Here is a 19,560-nt window from a genome sequence, read left to right as displayed (position 1 = left end):
CTCTCCATCTTTTTTTTAATAATGATTTTTTTCAAACAAATCATACAACAGTTTCCATGTGTTTTGGTGCGTTTCAGACCAGAAGAAATAGTGCATGTAGCATTTTTTCCCCCTTCACCAGAACTGACTGCACTGGTGGGAACAGAGCCCAGAAATACCATAGGAATACATTGGCATGCATTTCAGGTGCAGACAAAAAAATGCTCTGGTCCAGAGATGGTGTGAAGAAACCCTTAGGGTTCGATTTACTAAAGGCATATAAGCTGCATGGGAATTTTCCGCTTAGGTTAGTGACCGCTGTGAAGCTCTGCTGACTTCCATCATCCAATCAGGTGTAAGCAAAAATAATTTTTTTTAAATGTTCCTTGCATGTGATTGGGTTTTCTTTGCAAAGTGAATTTTCAACTCATTCACTAAGCTAAGCGAAAAATTCCCTTTCAAAGTAAATGGCCTATTTGCCTTTAGCAAATCAACCCCTTAGTCTTCACATTGGGGCTGTCAGTATAAATATTTGCATACAATCCAACACCATCTTTTACCACCAGAGCCTGTTCTGGTTAAAAAGTTTGCTTCAATGGGACAAAGCAAAAATAAAAAAAATATATACAGTAAATCTGTTTTACCTGCCAAGACTCTTTATTATAACCATCTGTTATTTAATATATGTGCCCCTTTGCACAGTCAGGCAGGTAACCCCCTTATTTTGCAGCTTCCTATGTCCCCAGCTTGGTGATTGGACAATGAATCAGCACCATCACCACTACCCATAATACCATATTCTTTAGATAGCAGTTGAATTCTATGGTGGAATATTCTTCTTGACTGTGTGGCAAAGACTGGCTGAAAAGAATTATAAATCTTTTGGCAGGTGAAACATCAACTGTTTATTTAGTGGTTTGCCTAGAGTCTAATAAGGACGAGAAGATAGCTGTGGATTATAAAATGTCACAATATATTTGGTATAGCTCCAAAAAGATGGTTATCTGGAATCATGCAAGACCTAAGTATTCGGGTAAACTCATACCGATATTTTGTTGATTGTAATGTTTTTCTAAATATGTTTTTAGATGACCGGCTATTGAAAAAGAAAATTCTGCAGCCAGGTTTTGGTGAAAGACCCCTCCCAGGTCAGGAGGTGACTGTTACTATCATGGGGATTTTGGAAGATGGAAGTCTGGTTGAGAAAGATCCCAAGCTATGCTTTGTTCTGGATGACGGAGATGTAATACAGGTAGCAAATAAATGAATGTCTTTATAGGGGAATCACATGGAATGAAATCCACTTTAAAGCTTAACACCAGACAAACTTCTAAATACACAGATGAAATACATGTAAGTGAACTGTTTTGCCTGCCAAAAAAACTGCATAGCTAAGTTTACAACAGCTTCATCTCCCCACCATCAGCCTGTGGATTTGACAGTGAAGGAAAAGCAGAAGATAAACTGAGGTCATCCCTCTTCTCCAGTCAGGTTTTTCCATGTTAGAACACTTACAGCACAGCTGATTGGTTCCTAGTATTGCCCCTTCACTACCAAGTGCTGCTGTAAAAGGGATTGCAAAAGCCCAATATCAAGTTAAATTCAAGTGCTGACACTATTTGCATTTACAATAAAATACATTTAATGATTTATTAATACATGTATTTTCAATATGGATTTTAATATGCAACATTTTTGAGCAGCATACGGCAGCCCGAGGAGCACGCAGGCTGTCAGTGTGCTCCCTGCTGCTGTCCTCCCGCCGCGGGGTCTCATATACTGCCTGCAATGTATATGCCCCGAATACAATACAGGCGGTATACGGGACTCACGGACGGATCACTTCCTTCCTGATGTGTGCACCGTGTGAATGCTCCACCCCCTTCAGACCGTGTGGTTGGCATGATGTCGGGCCCTGGCAGCACTAAATTGCTGCAGAGTATAAAGTAAGTCACGGGAGACTCGGGGGGGGAATGTTTGATGCGCAGGTGCCCAGAAGCTGCACACATTGCTGTCATTTCATTTCATTGAAGAAATGGATTATAATAGGGAACATTACACTGTAATGTTCCCTATTATAATATATTTCTCTATCCCAGTTTTGGATAAAATATTGAGTCCAGTGCGTTGCTAAGTCTTGAGTCCAGTGCGTTGATAAGTCTAGAGTCCAGTGTGTTGCAAAGTCCTAAGTTCAATTCATATAAAAATTCTGCATTGCTCTTTAATGTATTGCTGGGATTTGTATTCCTTCTACAGCCGGTGCAATTCTGCTTTGGAGTGTAAGCTCCTCTGTACAGCACTATGGTATATATCAGAGCTATATAAATGTATAATAATAGTGTGTGACTGTGGGGGGATATTAGAGTGTAAGCTCCTCTGTACAGAGAATGATGTGACTGGCTCAGTGTTCTCTGTACGGCACTGCGGTATTTGTCAGAACTGTATAAATGTATAATAGTCTTTGTTCCTTAGGTCTGCCACTGTATCTATCTATCTATCTATCTATCTATCTATCTATCTATCTATCTATCTATCTATCCATCTCTAAGCTATCCATTTAATCTATCTCTTTGCTATCTGTAGCAATTATAAACATTATTTTATTTGTACTTTTTAATTACATATAAAGATAACATTTTGTATTCATGCTATATGCTATACAGCAGAAGTAAGCAACCCAGGTGAGGTAGTGATCACCAGGGTGCAATTACCTATTTTTTAAAGGAGATACTTTCGTAAGGCCCCATTAAAATGTAAAGAAGTGTTGAAGAAAACGTAGAAAAATATAAGAATACAAATGTCAGTGTAAAGTTATAAACTTGTCATACCTTTTTAGCTTCAGTGAGAAACTTGCCATTCATATTTTTTCATGGTTGGAGAGTAATTTGTCAACCCAAGTCTGATGCAGGGGTTGTGTACTAGGGATTCACCAATACCAATACCGGTACCGATACCGAGTATTTGGGCAAGTACTTATACTCACTCAAATGCTTCGATACTTACCCCTGATACCAGAACTTCCGGTCAGAGGGAGATTTCATGTGACCGGCAGTGCTGCAAGGGAACATGTAGCCGGCTTCCCGGCCAATCAGTATTGAGCCGGTGTCAGGGATACCGGCACGGTTGACCCCACACCTGCGCAGGTACCCACACAGGCAGACCAAACACGTGACCACACAGGACAAGGCAGAATATATGATATACAGTTTTAATATGCCAACCAGAATAATACCAACAGAAACAAGTCTTAGAAACCAACTACCCCTAAACAACACCACATGCAAGAAGAAACAGGCAAGCACACCCAGGGAGCAAAGCAAAACACCGGGGGAACTAAGGGACGAAAGGTCAGGGTACAAGGAGCTAACAGGACTCAGGAACATAAACAGGTCACGGTTCTGGACAACAAGCAGGGAACATACACAGGATACAGGACTCGGGAACAGAAGCAGGTTACAGGACTGGGGACTCAGGCTTAACAGGAAACAGGAAACAATACTGAGCCACAGACCTTACTGCAGGGAGGGCTTAAGTAACCTCCCAGGGAGCACCAGGTGGTGGATTGGTGGCAGCTGGGAGACACCTGCAGGTGAGCACTGGAGTTGCAGTTTCCAGCACCACCCAGTGGAGGTCTGGTACCTAGCAGTTCCTGGCTGCCTGGAGACCCCCCGCAGGTGAGTACGGAAACTGCAGGGCTTAGCTCCAGCGTCACCTGGAGGCGCTCTGGATCCTAACAGTCGGCCAAACAGCATGGGGCCGGTTTCCCGGCCAATCAGCTCGGAGCCAGCCAAACAGCATGGAGCCAGCTTCCCGGCCAATCAGCACCGAGCTGGCCAAACAGCATGGAGTCGGCTTCCCGGCCGAAATCTGTATTCAGTATCTGCGAGTGCCAAAAGATAATATCGGTACTCATACTCAATACAGAAAAAATGGTATCGGTGAATCTGTATTATGTATACAGTGCAGAGCTCAGAAGTGTGCTATGTACAAAGTGCAGAGGTCAGAGTTGTTTAAAGTACATAGTGCAGGGTTCAGGAGTGTGTAATATACAGAGTGCAGGGGTCAAGGTTGTGTAAAGTACAGAGTGTAGGGTTCAGGAATGTGTAATGTACAGAGTGCAGGGGTCAAATGTGTGTAACATAGAGTGCAGGGGTCAGAAGTGTGCAAAATGCAGAGTACAGGGTTCAGAAGTGTGTAAGGTATGGAATGCAGGAGTATATACACCCTAGTGAACAGCACCCCTATGATTCGAACCCCCTTTAGTTATAGCACAGTAGTACGCCCTGTGAGGCATATCGGCAACACAAGCCCACTCACATACACTTATATAAATACTCACTCACATACATACACATACTTACATAAATACTCACACCCAAACCTACATACATACACCCACACACACTTACCCATATACATTCACGCACTTACATACTGTACATACACACACAAACACTAACACACAAACACCAGCTTCACTCAGCTTTCTCTATTAAGCCCCTCTGCTGACATGACTGACTGACCCCCAGCCTCTTTAGCTCATTGTCCCTAATCCTGCAGGTGGGAATGCTTTACTTGTGTAAAGAACTTTGGCTGCCTAGAAGCAGCATGTCAGGCAGTCACAGCACAAGAAAAACACGGGTGGCAGTGGTGTTGGCAGCTGCGGCACAAGGAAAGTCATGCAGGCCATGTTCCCTAGCTGCACATTGCTAGCAATGCCCATGGCGGCTAGCAATGCCCATGGCGGTGGAGTAGTCACCTGTCACATGGCTGCAATCAGCAGGTAAATTAACATCAACCAGTTGCTGACCCCCGCTATACAGCATGACACATCAGTGAATGTGTACAGCTGTTTAATTTCCAATGCAAAGTTTATGCACTGCCCAGAAAAACCACATAGTAAGCTTAGGGTTGCCACCTGTCCAGGATTTACCCGGACAGTCTGGGTTTTGAATGCTGTGTCCGGGATTCATGGCAGCTGAAACACGGACACATGATGCCAGGCAGACAGGGGCAACCAAAATTAAAATAGGGGCTACTGGCCCCCCACTGAAAATGGTCTCTACTGTGATATTTACATATGAATAAGTCATGACTCATTCTCCCAAACATTTTTCTGTGAGTCGCTAGAGTGTTCGGGGGCGCTGAAAAAAAAGTGGCAACCCTAAGTAAGCAGTAGGAAGCAGAATGGTCATCTACCTTTGACTAACACATGCAATGGTAAAACTAACATTCCAGGATATGTATTCTGTGTATGCAACGTAAATGGCATGTTTATTATATCTAATAAGGGTTTTGTTTTACTTTTGTTATTCCTTGTACATACACAGGCACTAGAACTGGGAGTACGATCAATGCAGCTTGGAGAAATGGCTTTTCTGCTAACAAATGGCTTATATGCCTTTGGTCTTCTGGGAAGGTATCTACCGTATGGCAACATAGTAAATACATAAGTATAGCATTATTTACAGAGAAACTACATTAGCAAAACTAATATTTAAAGCACTTGAAGTCGTTGTAGATTTATTTTCATCCCTAGTCATTTATTTCCCAGGTCAGAAGGATCCTACCATAAAATATGCAAGTGCCAAGGCCCTGGGGCTACCCTGACATCAGATGTATTGTACACTAACTTCACAGGATGTTTACACACTATGGTCATGTCAAGAAAATCAGTCATTCACATTTTTCATGTAGTTCTAGTTTGCACATTTGCTGCATTATAATTCTTGTCCTACCAATACATCATGTTTATATCCTGCTTTCAGACAGGAACAGCTGGAACCCGAGAGGCTAATGTACACTTGTCCGCTCTATGTACCAGCAAACCTGACCCTTAGACTACAAATCAGGCACCTGCTTGAAGCGTTTGTACATACAGTATCTTTAAAAGTCTTCTCAAGCACTCCAGGAGCCCTGGAGGATACTCTAATATGCAAATTTTACTTTACTATTAGTGCCCCATAACACTTCCCATCTGACAAACAATAAAGCCCATCATAGTGAGGGGCCAAAAAGAATATGTGGGAAGCAGGAAGGAATAGGCCAGCTCTCAAGCTTGCCAGCTCTCGCACAAGCAGGTGCCTCAATTTTCATCCTATGGCCAGGTTTATGTAGTGTGCAGACCTGGCAGGTTTACTTTAACCACTCCTGCTTGAAGTAAACAGAACCTATGTATTACTTAATTAGAAGATGGAGATACTGTACAAGGAATGTATTCTCCCGTAAGGTCGACATCTAGTCACCTATGAAGGGGGAGACTGAGGACTCATGTGAAGGGTTTCTTTTGAGGTGATCAGGAGCTCCTAATGTGAAGGGAGGACTCTAGAGTGAAGGGGGGCAAATTATTTTCTTAGTTTTAAAAAAAGTCAGAAAGGGGAAGATCCTTTGTTAGATTTGTACTGCTGCTTGTGACCCCACTTGAGAGGTTTCCATCATTCCTCGTACAAATAACACCCATAAAGTTGCTGCAAGGTAACCTACCCCCTCTAGTGTGCATTCCCAATACACATATACAGTAAATCTATGGTGATACTGTCACAAGCCTCTAGTGCAGGAGTACTGAATTAAAATTCCAGGTGGTCCAGACATAACAGTCACTCAGTCCGTGACTGTACCGCAGTCCGCCATTCACTTACCTGATTGGCTGGATTTAAGAGATGCAGGAGGGTAGCTCTCTAGTGGTCTGAGGGGGCAGAGAGTTACTGGTTCAGTCTGGAGTTGCCACACAGCGAGCGAGCTTCTACCCTGCAGCTGCTCTGTGCCCTATAGAAAAATGTCAGATTTCAACAAGTTATTAGGCCAACTCAAAACTGCTGCTCAGTTGAAAGCTCCCAACTGCCTGCAAGAACAGGTTTCTACTATCCTGCAGGACGTCCAACATTCCACAGAGCATTGCGCATCATGGGCTAGGGGGTCCAGGCCTCCTGAGCGTTTTTCTCCACAGCACGGTGCGTCTGTTGGGGCTCAGGAGCCCCTCCAGGGACTCTTGAGGCCCACTGTCCAAGCGTCCACCTGTGCTGTCGGATGGTGCCCCTGGGAGGAGTCGTCATCACAGGCGGAGCCCCAGGGAGAGGGTGCGCATACAACTTACATCCAGCCCTCCCCTCCCTCCCTCCAACCCAGCGTACAGGACCAAGGGGCTGCCTCACCTGGCGATGCTCTGGTCGGTGAGGCAGCTCGGCGTGATGTAAGGGGACACTCTGATGGGAACAACCAATATAAGGGGGCACCCTGATGGAGACAACTAATGATTAGTTGTCCCCATCAAAGTGCTCCCTTACATTGGTTGTTCACTTTAGTGTGCCTCTGTATATTGTCCCCTTTATTATTAGTAGGCCAAAGGTGGCATCTGGGAGATGGAGCAGGCTGCAGTAGAAGATGGAAGAACATACTCTTCTAGACTTCTGTAATGCTGGGGACGGAGAATACATTTAACGACACTAGTTGCTTGGAGGCCAGTGTATGCACTGTCAGCCAGCCATAACCCAGTGCAGGTATGCAATTGCAGTCCAGACAGAACTGCCACTTGGTCCATGTACTTGACCCTGGTCTGCCATTTAAGGACACCTGCTCTAGTGGATATATGGATCATGTAGAGAGCTAGGAGGAAATTCAAGTTAGAGCAATATCCTGGGGTCACAATCACAGGATGTGAGAGGACGTTTTTCCAGTGGGAACAGAGCCTCGGTTGTACACCCTGGTGCCCTGTGAAACATTGTGTTTCCACATTCTAAAAAGAAATGTCAGCTGACCATAATTTAAAACAATTAACTACAAAAATATGTTCTAAACTAGGATAATACATTTTCTCTTTCTCTCACTCTCTTTCAATCCAAAGCCACCACTAAATGACAGTAAGAATAATAGCTCTGAATAGTTATTTGTGATTCTTTGAAAAAATGCAATCTCTAAAATGTTTTGTTCAAGATGTTTCTTAATATATCACCCATTAGCAATACACTGCAGATGCTGACATTGCCAAGCCTATTGAGATGACAACACTTAACAGCAGCTGCGCAATCAGAAATATAACTGATTTTATCCGTGTCAGATGTTTTATTTGGACCATTTTTCAGATATATCATATGCTACTCTGCAAGAACAATATTGTCATAAGAGATGGCAGTAAAGTTATAAATATATTCAGCTTGCATGCAGCTGCTTCATTCTTAAAACATTTAATTAGTGTAACATATGGTGCGGTGACTTGTGCAGGGATGGTACAGCACAGAATGTTGTAAAAATTCTGCATCGCATTGGCTGGGTTAGTCAATTCTAGTATAGCACTGAAGAAAGTCAACACAGGCAATATCAAAGAATAAGCTCAGGCAAGCATGATTTTCGGTTGATAGTGTGCCACATACCCAGATGGAGATTGAGATGGCAATGGTCTAAAACATCTAGCCCATGCACCCCTGGAAAACCTGGAAGTTAAGATTTCAGGAATCAGTGAAGAAGGCCCCGCAGTGAGCAGATACATGGTGGACAGAATTTGTAAACAGAAAAATTGCTTAAAAAAGGCTGCAGTCAGAAACAAGCAGACAGTATGGTACCAAGTTGAGGGGCACTTGTAGTATCAGAAAACAAGTCATAGTCAGTAACAGACAGGATAAGGTCAAAGGCATCAAGAAGAGGCAGAGGGCATTTAGGACCAAGGTCAAGAACAAAGAGTTAGGTAATAAAAACATCATAGTTAGGAGTTTGGGTGAGCATAATGTGTGACTGATGAAGATAGATCAACATTGGTTTCACAAGGTAGAGACTTACAACTCCATTTAGGGTTTCATTGATGTGCATATCAGCTTATTGTACCTTTAGTACACAATGGAGACCATTTTCTATGGTCTAAATAATCTAGGATGTTTGTAGACTCTCTCTCTTGGATCCTTAGGCTATTGATATGCAGGGGGGGTACTTGAACCATTGGCAATTAATCAAAGCTGATCGTTTAAGCCTTTAACATGGTAACATTGTGGTTGATCTCTGGACACACTAGAAGGAATTTTAAAAGCCTACACATGATCCATCCCATGCAAATTGGTACAATATGTTTGTGAATCCAAAGAGGCCATAATTTTACTGTATGTTTGGTAGTATGCAATGATAACAATTTGCTACTGAAACAGATATGAGCCGGAGTGGATTGGTGAATATACTAAACCTAACAATAGAAATGTTACCATATAAACTTTCAGCGTATGCCCCTTCAAAATGCAATATTAAAATCAACTAAATTACACTTGATTATTGTTATTTTAAGAAAAGTAATATTCAATAAAAATACACATGCACTGAATTGACTTTTTCTGCTTCTGATTGGATTGCAGGGATCCAGACATCCCATCGGATGCCTCTCTAATATACAACGTGACTTTAATCAAAGTCAGGGACAAGCCCAGTCTAGGCGTTCTTACCACTTCTGACCGCATTAGCCTTGCAAACCAGAAACGGGAATGTGGAAATTTCCATTTTGAGCGTGAAGAATATCGAAGTGCCATGCACTCTTATAGCCAAGCACTAAGCATCCTCATTCTACCCACTGCAGGTAACTGTTACTGTATATTACTAGATTCTAGATACTACTGCCAACGGTTTACCCTTTTCTTCAGTCATTGTTGGATGAATGGATAACATTTAAAAAGCCAGAAAATACAGATAGTGAACTGTTTTATCAAATACATTCTGTCATAAGTAAATCCAAGTAAATACATTATTTAAGCCTTTAAATATTCGACATTTTAGAAATTCTTCATCTGAGCTTCCAAAATATTCTCTTTCCCTTAAAGTGACATTAAACCCTCAGATTTTTTTACATAAAACAATACTGTAATGTGTGCCTTACATTGTTGTTTCCCTTCTCTTTGCTGCTTTTCCTTTTAAATCCTCATGTCTTCTCATGCTTGGGGAGAACTTCCCTTTTCAGCTCAGGGCCTCCTCCTGTAGTGCTGGCTCAGGTTTCAAGCCTATACAAACGTATACACAGACACCATGTATCCATTCCTGAGACAAGGCAGTCTTCTGCAAAACAGAAGTTCTGCCCAATCATGAGAACAGATACAAATTTAAAAGGAAGAGCAGCAAAGAGAAGGGAAACAACCATTGATTACAGTAAGGCACATTTACTAATGCCCTCCTGTGACCCAAAACTCAGCATATAGCAGACTATTGCTCTCTATATGCTGACCGCTTAGAGCAGTGCTGCAGCCAGGAAAGATCCCAACAATATTGTCCAGATCCACCCGGTGTCTCAAGTTTAGTCAGTCAGCGCTGGAGGAACGAAGAGAGGGTGAGGCGGGAATCCCTATGGGGAGTGGTGACTGACAGTCACCGCTCTCTACAGGGAGAAGATCATGAACTGAGTGATCAATGGTATGTGATCGCTCAGTTCTCAATCAATAGAAAGTATGGGGATGAGTGTATTTCACTCTCCCCCTTATTATTATTATACAGGATTTATATAGCACCAACACTTTGCGCTTTACAAAATGGGGGAGACAGTACAGTTACAATACAATTTCAGTACAATAGGGTTAGGATGGCCCTGCTCATGAGAGTTTATAATCTAATAGAACCATGTCTCAACAAGCAAATGGAGACCATTACATGAGGCTGCCCATACCCCACTCCCAGAGGTTGAAAGGTTGGATCCCCATAATTCTCATTTAAAAGTAAAAAAAATCTCAAAGACAATTTATATTGCAAATGTTCCTATTTAATATATGACATGACACACATTGGTTCCCGAACTGGGAACCACTTAAAAACTATTCCTATCCCTATAGCAAAGACATTTTTCGTACATGAGTCCTTATCTGAGGTAGCAGCATAGAAATGTAAAAACAAGCAGTGTTGAAGAACTTACTGTACCTTTTATCGTCTCAGGATTAATCAACTTAAATCAAACATCATATTATGTATATGACAGGGATGTCATTTGAAGGATGGGGAGCAGTCACTCTCATCTGAGGTTGGATGAGGATTGAGTTACAATATTTTTCAACCACTGGAAGTGGGGTATGGGCAGCCTTATCTAATGGTCTCCATTTGCTTGTTGAGACTCCCAAGATCCCCATGATTGCTGCTGTTAGGGTGGACATGTAAAAACCTTCTTATGGAAGCTATGAGGTAGTTCAGTAATGGCACCATAATGGCATAATTGTACTAACGTCTTGATGAAGTATTTGCCCTACATGGTCCAACAGACCGAAACACCCTACAAAATTGACAGTTTTCTAAAACAGCTCTAATTGCTTCCTCCATTACATACATATTTATAAACTGTAACTAGTACCCAATGAACGGTATAAAGCACCATAGCACATAAAGCAGCTCAATCCCATTTTAGACAAAACAATTGAAATTACCGTAACTTGTCTAAGCCCAACGCCACAGTTTTTATGTTGTCTAAAATATGAGGGAGAACGTGTATAGTATGTATAGACAAATTGGTCTAATACTTACATACATCTGCAAGTCACCAAACTGCCAGTTTGACTCAAAGCATAAGTAAATATGGACTAGTTTAGTGTAAGTCATTGTGTGTATAATCTTCAAATATTAGTTAAAAAGGACAAGGAAAACGAATCACCTGAGCTGCACAAAGTAAATGATGCACAACGTTCCTTTAAATAAACAGTGTTTGCCTGGAAACTGCCCGAGGTCAAACATTGTGTTTGCGTCACAGGGTTTCAGGACGGCTGGCCACATAGTCATAAATGCATTAGAGAAGATTATCGGAGCACAAAATGTGCATCACAAATAGGAAACATAATCATGACGTTAATAAGACCTTTGTATCTTCACATTTACTGTTATCACAATTAGAGTCTTCTATAGGTGTCTTTTAATCACAGATAACCAGGCGATATGCAGTACTTTGCAAGCTGGTATTCCAAAATGGAACATTATGTCTGGATATGTTGTCATGGTACCATGCAGCGGGATGTTCATACACTCATCTCCTGGATAATGACTCACCATTATCTGTATTACTCAGAACCCCTGAGCTCAGAGGAAGACGAGGAGATTCGTGAACATAGAATCAAGTGTCTGAATAACCTGGCAGCTGCCCAACTCAAGCTTCATCACTATGATGACGTCATTAATTCCTGCAATGCAGTCCTAGAGATGGATACCGACAATGCAAAGGCACTTTATAGGAAAGGCAAGGTAATGTCACCTTACCCTTTTCCACATGACTAAGAAACAGAACGCCGTGATTTGCTTTCTGCTTTTATTGGTCAATTACAGTGTAATAGAAATACTGTATTCTGTCTGATCGTTACTGCCCAAACTAATGACAAACGCCACCATTAAATAGAGGACCCATGGGTGACTTTGACTTTTGTCCATGTGTGGACAGCTACCGAACAATGAGTCCTGTGACAAATGTCAGTTGAGTGTTTAGCATAGAAGAATGGAAAAGAAACAAAAATTATTTATTAATCTGGAAAACCTCAACCACCAGCCTTGTTCCCATAATGCAGGGGTAGGCAAATTCTGGCCCTCCAGCTGTGCTGCAACTATTAATCTCATTAGGCATTGCAAAACTCTGACAGCCACAGGCATGACTCCCAGAGGCAGATGCATAATGGGATTTGTAGCTTCACCACAGCAGGGGGGCCAGAGTTTGCTTACCCCTGCCATAAAGAGTCTGTCAGTGCCTCATACCATGCTTTTTGTATAGTAGTGCTCAAATCAGATGCAAACTCAAGCATTGTATTGTCACTGCCACAAATTCATTCTACCCAACCTGCCTTTAATAGTCCCTGGATAGGAATCTTATTAGTAAATCCAAGTCAAGTCAATCTGCATACCTTGTATAGAACTATGGACTGATCTGGTTGGGAAAATAGGGGGTTGAACTTCCTGAGTTAGTGAGTTGAAATCCTGAGCAAGTATGGCAATCAGCATTCCACCACTTGCCAATTAGACATGTGCGCCAGCAAAAAATTTGTTTTGTTCTGTTTTCATTCAGATTTTTCATTATTTCATTTTTCGAGATTCGGGTCCGAAGTTCAATTCGTTTTGGGATTCGGACGAAATCCAAATTATTGTTAATTTCGTTAGCAGTAGTATGTACAAATTTTCATTACAAACAAATTTACGTTATAACAAAGTGACATTAGACAAAAGGAAAAAACTTTTTTTTTTTTTTACAGTCCGCAGAAGAAAATAAAAGCATGAGGTTCCCCCTCAATTGATACCAGACCCTTTAGGTCTGGTAGGAGTGTTAGGAGGGACCCCCCAAGTTAAAAATAAAGTGCGTGGAGTTCCCCCCACAAGTCATACCAGGCCCTTTAGGTTTGGTAGGTATTTTAAGGGGGAACGCCACCCCTAAAAAATGGGGGTGGGGTGGGGCTCAGATGCCGCCCCCCCCTTTTGAATGAGTAAGGGATACTTGTACCCCTACTCATTCACTAAAGGGTTAAAAGTTAATGTCAATAAACTGAAAAGAAGGAATCACCAGCACTCGGTAAATGATGTTTAAATAATAAACGTCCATTTATTTGGACAGGTCGTCACAAACGAAAATACCAACGTTTCGGGGCCGCACAGGGTCCCTTCATCAGGGTGACAATGCGACCATTGTCCCACTCTAACACACACAATGTGGTCACACTGTGCGGCCCCGAAACGTTGGTATTTTCGTTTGTGACAACCTGTCCAAATGAATGGACGTTTATTGTTTGAACATCATTTACCGAGTGCTGGTGATTCCTGCTTTTCACTGTTACTGTGCACGTTGCCATCCGTGCGTATCACTGCGAGCACCACCATTGCTATTTGGCCGAATGTGCTGTGAGGAGTGCGGAGGGACTTACCATTTTCAATGTAAATAAACACACCACAGATTTTGGAAAAGTCCTTTAACTGAAAAAAAGAAAGAGTCAGTTTTTGACAATTCCTTTTTTTAAAAAAAGAAAAAAATGGATCCATCGATGTAATCCATTGTCAATCACATTGAACGATGCCCACCGACTCGCCATAATAAAAAAAGTCCCACCGCACGCCGACCAGCACGAATCTGTGAAGACTCGCCGTAAAATGACAGCTTCGGCCCAAATGTAACCAAATGGGCGGAGTGAGCCGTGACTTCACAGGGCTTGTTCCGCCCATTTGATTACAATTCTAAACTGTCATTCATATAACAAAGACAAAGTCTCAAATTATGAGGGTTATTCACAAAGCTGCCAAAGGGAGCCGTGTGAATAACCGACCCGAAGTGAGCCGAACGCTGCTTGGCTATTCACTTCAGGCTTGTACGGCTGATTTCAGCTGTACACCGACTGAAATCAGCCGTGCATCGGCTTGCTTCAGCTGGCTTTGAGTCGGCCAAACATGCTCAGCATGTTCGGCCGACCCGAAGTGCAGAAGGAGTTCGACTCAGCCGATCCAACAACTGGAACGGGTGAGCCGAACCACCGGCAGGCTACTCGCTGCTGTTCGGCCTATTTTCATAGTGGCCGAACAGCCGTGAGTGAATAGCCGAATGCCGCCGAGTGGCATTCAGCTCGGCGATTCCGCTCGGTACCTCTGTTGTACCGAGCAGAATAGAAAACCAGTTAATAAAGTAGACAAAAAAATAGAAAACGATTGGGCGGAGCTAGCAGTGACAGCTAGCTCCGCCCAACTGTTTTCTATTGGCCGGGACGAGCTGTCATTACATTGAGAACTTAGCGGAGCCGGCGGTGATGTCAAAGCCGGCTCTGCTAAGTTCTCATTACCTAGTAACCAGGGGACGCTGATCTGTCATTGCAAGTGGCCGGAGCCAGCCGTGAGATGACGGCTGGCTCTGCCCAGCTGTCAGTAGCAGGCTTTCAACCGGCCAATGGCCGGCCGTTCGGCCAGCTTCGGATTTCACCTCGCCTCAGCCGAGGCGAAGCATATGCCTTCGGCTCGACCGAGCAGCTTGGCCAACTTCGGGAGCTGTACGGGCTATAGTGAATAGCCTGTACAGTAGAACCGAAGGGCTCCCGTAACCGAAGCTAGCCGAAGGATCAGCCGAAGCTACGGCTGGTCCTTCGGCAGCTTTGTGAATAACCCTTTATGTATCCGAATGTACGAATTTCCAAAAATTCGTCCGAACAACAAATCTTTCCGAAACAAATCGCACATGTTTATTGCCAATCATGTTCCCTGCTGAATCAGAGCTAGATCTCTCCCATCGGAGGGGAACATGAGCTTTGCTGATTTCAGAGCTATGGGTGGGACTTCCGCAGACAGATCACTACATCAATACAAAGAGCAAGGGTTCTTCTCTACTGCTTGTTGCAGGGGGCAGGCTTTTCTGCTCAGTCTGTGGCAGCTTACATAAGAAAGCAAACTGTAAAACTTTACTCACTTTTTGTTTTAATGCACCTGGAATGTATATAACTGGTTTCAACTACAGCTGGCCATACACTTACAGATTTATTTTGTTAAGCCTGTGAAATGAATGAAAGAAATCTAACAGATTCCTCCATCCACACTAAACATCATGGATAAGTGGATCTCCCTTGTGGGGCTATTGTATTCTGACAGCTGACCCCTGTCACTGTCATAATACAAGAACAGTGACTATAGCTGACTGATTGCAGTCACTGTTTGCCCAACAATTTTCCACCTACTTTGTTCACCAAAAGTCTTTTGAATAATCGACTTTTGTAAAGCAGAGAGGTGCCATCAGGGCCACACACAGATGGAATTTCAGTCAAGACAGTAAAACCCATCCGAAATCCAGGACTCACAGGTGGAGTCAGCAGGACTTTGAGCATGGCCAGTTTTAAATTTCAACTAGGCTACTCAGTAAAGCTGGCCATACACCTATAGATTATCTGCAGACTTTCTATGGTCAGATGGAAAAAGTGCAACAGATTCCTCCATCTACGCTAAACTGTGTGGATGGAGCAAGCTCTCGCTGGCCCAAGACTAATTTTCTTGCTAGTCGGCCCCGCTGGCTGTCAAAATACCTGAACAATCTGATTGGATGCAGGCACTGTTCAGGTGTTTTGAGAGCCAGCAGGGCCGACTAGCAGCTTAGCGTAGATGGAGGAATCTGTTGCACTTTTTCCATCTGACCATAGAAAATCTGCAGATAATTTATAGGTGTATGGCCAGCTTACGGCTATTGCAAATGTAAAGCAAATAGGAACAGTGGCAAGAAAGACGATTGTGTGTAACGTGTTTGCCCATAACTTGGTTTCTTTGTTAGTTGTCATTGTCTTTGAATCCCTTGCAGGTGCTATCGGAGAGAGGACACTATGAAGAAGCCATGTCTGTTCTTAAAAGAGCACTTAAATTGGAGCCAACAACTAAGGTAAGATACACTTTGAAGGATGGTCCTTTGCACTTGGTACCAACTGAAGTATTAGGTAGACATTTGCGATTCCTTTCATTCGAAAGTGAAATTAGGACGAATTTCCCAATGAAAATATTACGTGTCCTAATATTTTGGATGCATCCAAATTTTTTCTGCATGTCATTCTGAATGAATTCATTTTGTTAAATAAGTTAAAAAAAAGCATGGGGTCCCCTAAAATCCCTTACCAGATCCTTGGGGTCAGTTCACACCATATGCAGTTGTGATGCAGTCCGTTTATTTTGACTGCTGCAGTCAAAATACATCCCAATGCTTTCCTATGGGCTTACTTATGCTTAATTCACACCATTGCAGTCCGTTCAGGTGCAGTCAGAAAAAGTACTGCTTGTCCAATTTTACCTGCATCAAACCGCATAAAAACGCAGTGCAAATGCATAGCAAACGCACCGGAACGCATACAAAAAGAAAAAGACCCAGAATTGATTATGTCATCACCTAGGGCAGGGGAAGGCAACCTTTGCTCTCCAGCTGTGCTGAAACTACAAATCCCATAAGGCATTGCAAGCCACAGGCATGACTCCCAGAGGCAGAAGCATGATGGGATTTGTAGTTTCAGCACAGCTGGAGAGCCAAGGTTGCCTACCCCTGACCTAGGGACTTCCTCTTTGTAGTGTAGAGAGAAAGTGAAGAGATGGAATTTGTGGATGCTGATGATTTCATCCAATATGTGCGGGACTGTCCCCTGCTGTACGACAGCAAACATCCCCAATATAAGAATAATCGCCAGAAGATGGCAAAGTGGAGGGAGATTGCTGAAAAGTCGCACCCAGATTTTGGGGCTATGAACCGGAGAATGGCTATAGTCAACACTAGCACCATGCCAGCCAACAAAGAAAGCATGTCTGATCTCCAAAACAAACGTAGGAAATGCTCTGATAGGAAGAGGAAGTAACCTAGAAAATTAGCATTTTCTAGTGCAGAAAAAAAATGCATCAGAAACGCATTAAAATGAGCATGCAAGCCCCCCTCCCGCACCATACCAGACCACATGCCCTCAACATGGGGAGGTTGCTTTGCCAGGGGGGACCTGGCAAACCACCTTGTCCCACGTCGGACAAAGTCCTCTGACCCACAACCCCCCCCACCCCTTGTGAAGAAGGGGTAGCTATTACCCCTACTCATTCACCAAATATAGTAACATTGTAAATGAACACACCACACCGTAAAAAAAAAAAAGTGTTTTATCTGAGAAAAAAAAACGTCCTTGAATTAAAAAAAAAAGTCCATTGATGCAATCCAAACATAACTCACGTTGTCCTTTGTTGACAATCGGGAGCAAAACTGTCATAATAACAACTCTGCTCCCTAATGTCAACAAAAGGGCGGAACAAGTCCCATGATGTCACGACTCACTCCGCCCCTTTGTTGATATTTGGGTCAGAGCTGTCATTGTGTGGCAAGAGTTCTTCGGGATCGGTCATATCGGCGGGCGTTGGGTATTTTTTCTTTCGGCGAGTTGGCGGATGTGGTCCACCGTGATTGATGTGGATCTACATCGATGGATGATGGGATTAATCTGTGGATTACATCGATGGACATTTTTGGGGGGTTTATTTTTGTTTGACTTGTCAAAAACCTATCTTGTGGTTTTTTTTTCAAATAATTTTTTTTTTTACGGTGTTGTGTGTTTATTTAAAATTTTTTAAAAACGACCCCTTAGGCCTTGTTCACACCAAATGCAGAGCAGATCCGGTCAGGTTTCTGCACACGCAGTGCAGTGGGTTGTGCCGCGTTTTTTACGTGTTTTTGATGCGTTCCAGGCCGGTCTTGGTAAAAAAAAAAAAATAATTTTTAAAGTTTAACATGGGCTTTCAGGCACTTGCATGCGTTTTTGATGCGTTTTTGATGCTTTCCAGAGCAGATCCAGAGCAGGTAAAATAGGGGTTGCCGCAGTTTTTTCACCTGCTCTGGATCTGGTGTGGATCTGCACGCTGCGATGTGAACTGGAGGTCAAAATACCATAGGAATACATTGGACGCAGTTTTGATCCGGTCTGCACCTGCTCTGGTCTGGATCTGCTCCGCGCTTGGTGTGAACAAGGCCTTACTCATTTACAAGGGGAAGGGGCGGCATCTGGGTGCTCCCTTTATGAAATATTAAGAGATTCAAATAAGCACCCCTGCCCGCAGACCCCCACAACCACCGGGACAGGGTTGGGAGGAAGAGCTCTTGTCCTAATCCAGGGGGTCCCCCACAGCAAAGCACCATCCACATGTTGAGGTCATGTGGCCTGGTATGGTGCAGGAGGGGGAGAACTGTCAAAAGTTAAAAAGAAAAATATAACTTTTTTTTTCTAATGTTACTTTGCTGCAATGAAAATGCGTTCGAAAATATCATTTATCTCATCCAAAATTAACGAAAATTTCAGATTTGTCTGAATCCCGAAACGAATTGACTTTCGGACCCAAATACCAAAGAACGAAACAAACAGTAACTAATTTTTTTGCCGACTTACATGTCTAGTATTAGGAACATTACTATATCCATAAAAACCTACATTTAGCTCAGTGTGAAATGACACCTGTATGCACACAGGAAAAGGGTCAGTGCATCAGTGTATCTTTACACGAGCAGACTTATATTTTTCTCCTCATTTACATGCAGGCCAAGCTGCCCAGCAGTAGCGACTAGGGGTTGTGACAAACCCTATACCATTGCGGGGGGTGCTTTTATCTGACAGCTTTTATTTATTTAGATCAAACCTTTTTTGCAAACGAAAAAAAAAAAAAGTTGCTGAAACAGTTTAAAAAGCGTTAGCTGGTGTTAGGCTTTAACCACTTGCTGACCTGGGTTTTTAAACCCCCTTCCTGTCCAGGCCATTTTTCAGTATTCAGCGCTGTGGTACTTTGACTGACATTTATTCCGTCATGCAGCGCTGTACTGAAATGAATTTTATACCCTTTTTTGGGGACAGATAGAGCTTTCTTTTGGTGGTATTTATTCACCACTGGGGGTTTTATTTTTTACTATATAATGAAAAAAGTACCAAACATTTGGGGAAAAAAACAGTTTTCCCTACGTTATGTTATAAAACAATTATTATTACCCACATTTTTTGGCAAAATATAAAAGACGGGGTCATGTCGGGTAAATAGACAGCAAGCATGTTAAGCTTTAAAATTGCGTGCGTCCGCGAACTCGCAAAAACTACCGTACCCAAAATTGGCCATAGGCGACGCTTTAAAAGCTGTTACCGCTCATCAGTTTAGTGTTATCAG

At 42.8% G+C, this 19,560-nt stretch overlaps 1 protein-coding gene across 1 annotated transcript in view; it reads left to right on the top strand.

Annotated features, from left to right (window-relative positions):
- The first annotated feature begins 1,076 nt into the window (after window positions 1-1,076).
- The window catches only part of LOC108795626 (peptidyl-prolyl cis-trans isomerase FKBP8-like), a 28,561-nt gene continuing 10,077 nt past the window's right edge, over window positions 1,077-19,560 (top strand). Inside the window, exons 1-5 of the mRNA XM_018566913.1 lie at window positions 1,077-1,231; window positions 5,310-5,398; window positions 9,309-9,526; window positions 11,978-12,150; window positions 16,202-16,279. Coding sequence (XP_018422415.1) covers window positions 1,151-1,231; window positions 5,310-5,398; window positions 9,309-9,526; window positions 11,978-12,150; window positions 16,202-16,279 — 639 coding nt within the window. The 5' untranslated portion in view covers window positions 1,077-1,150. The remainder of the gene's footprint in view (window positions 1,232-5,309; window positions 5,399-9,308; window positions 9,527-11,977; window positions 12,151-16,201; window positions 16,280-19,560) is intronic.

Source organism: Nanorana parkeri, unplaced genomic scaffold (genome assembly GCF_000935625.1).
Source record: "Nanorana parkeri isolate BGI_ZX_2015 unplaced genomic scaffold, ASM93562v1 scaffold987, whole genome shotgun sequence".
NCBI lineage: Eukaryota > Metazoa > Chordata > Amphibia > Anura > Dicroglossidae > Nanorana > Nanorana parkeri.
Note: the sequence above shows the minus strand (reverse complement) of the source record. Positions and strands in the feature narration are given on the sequence as shown.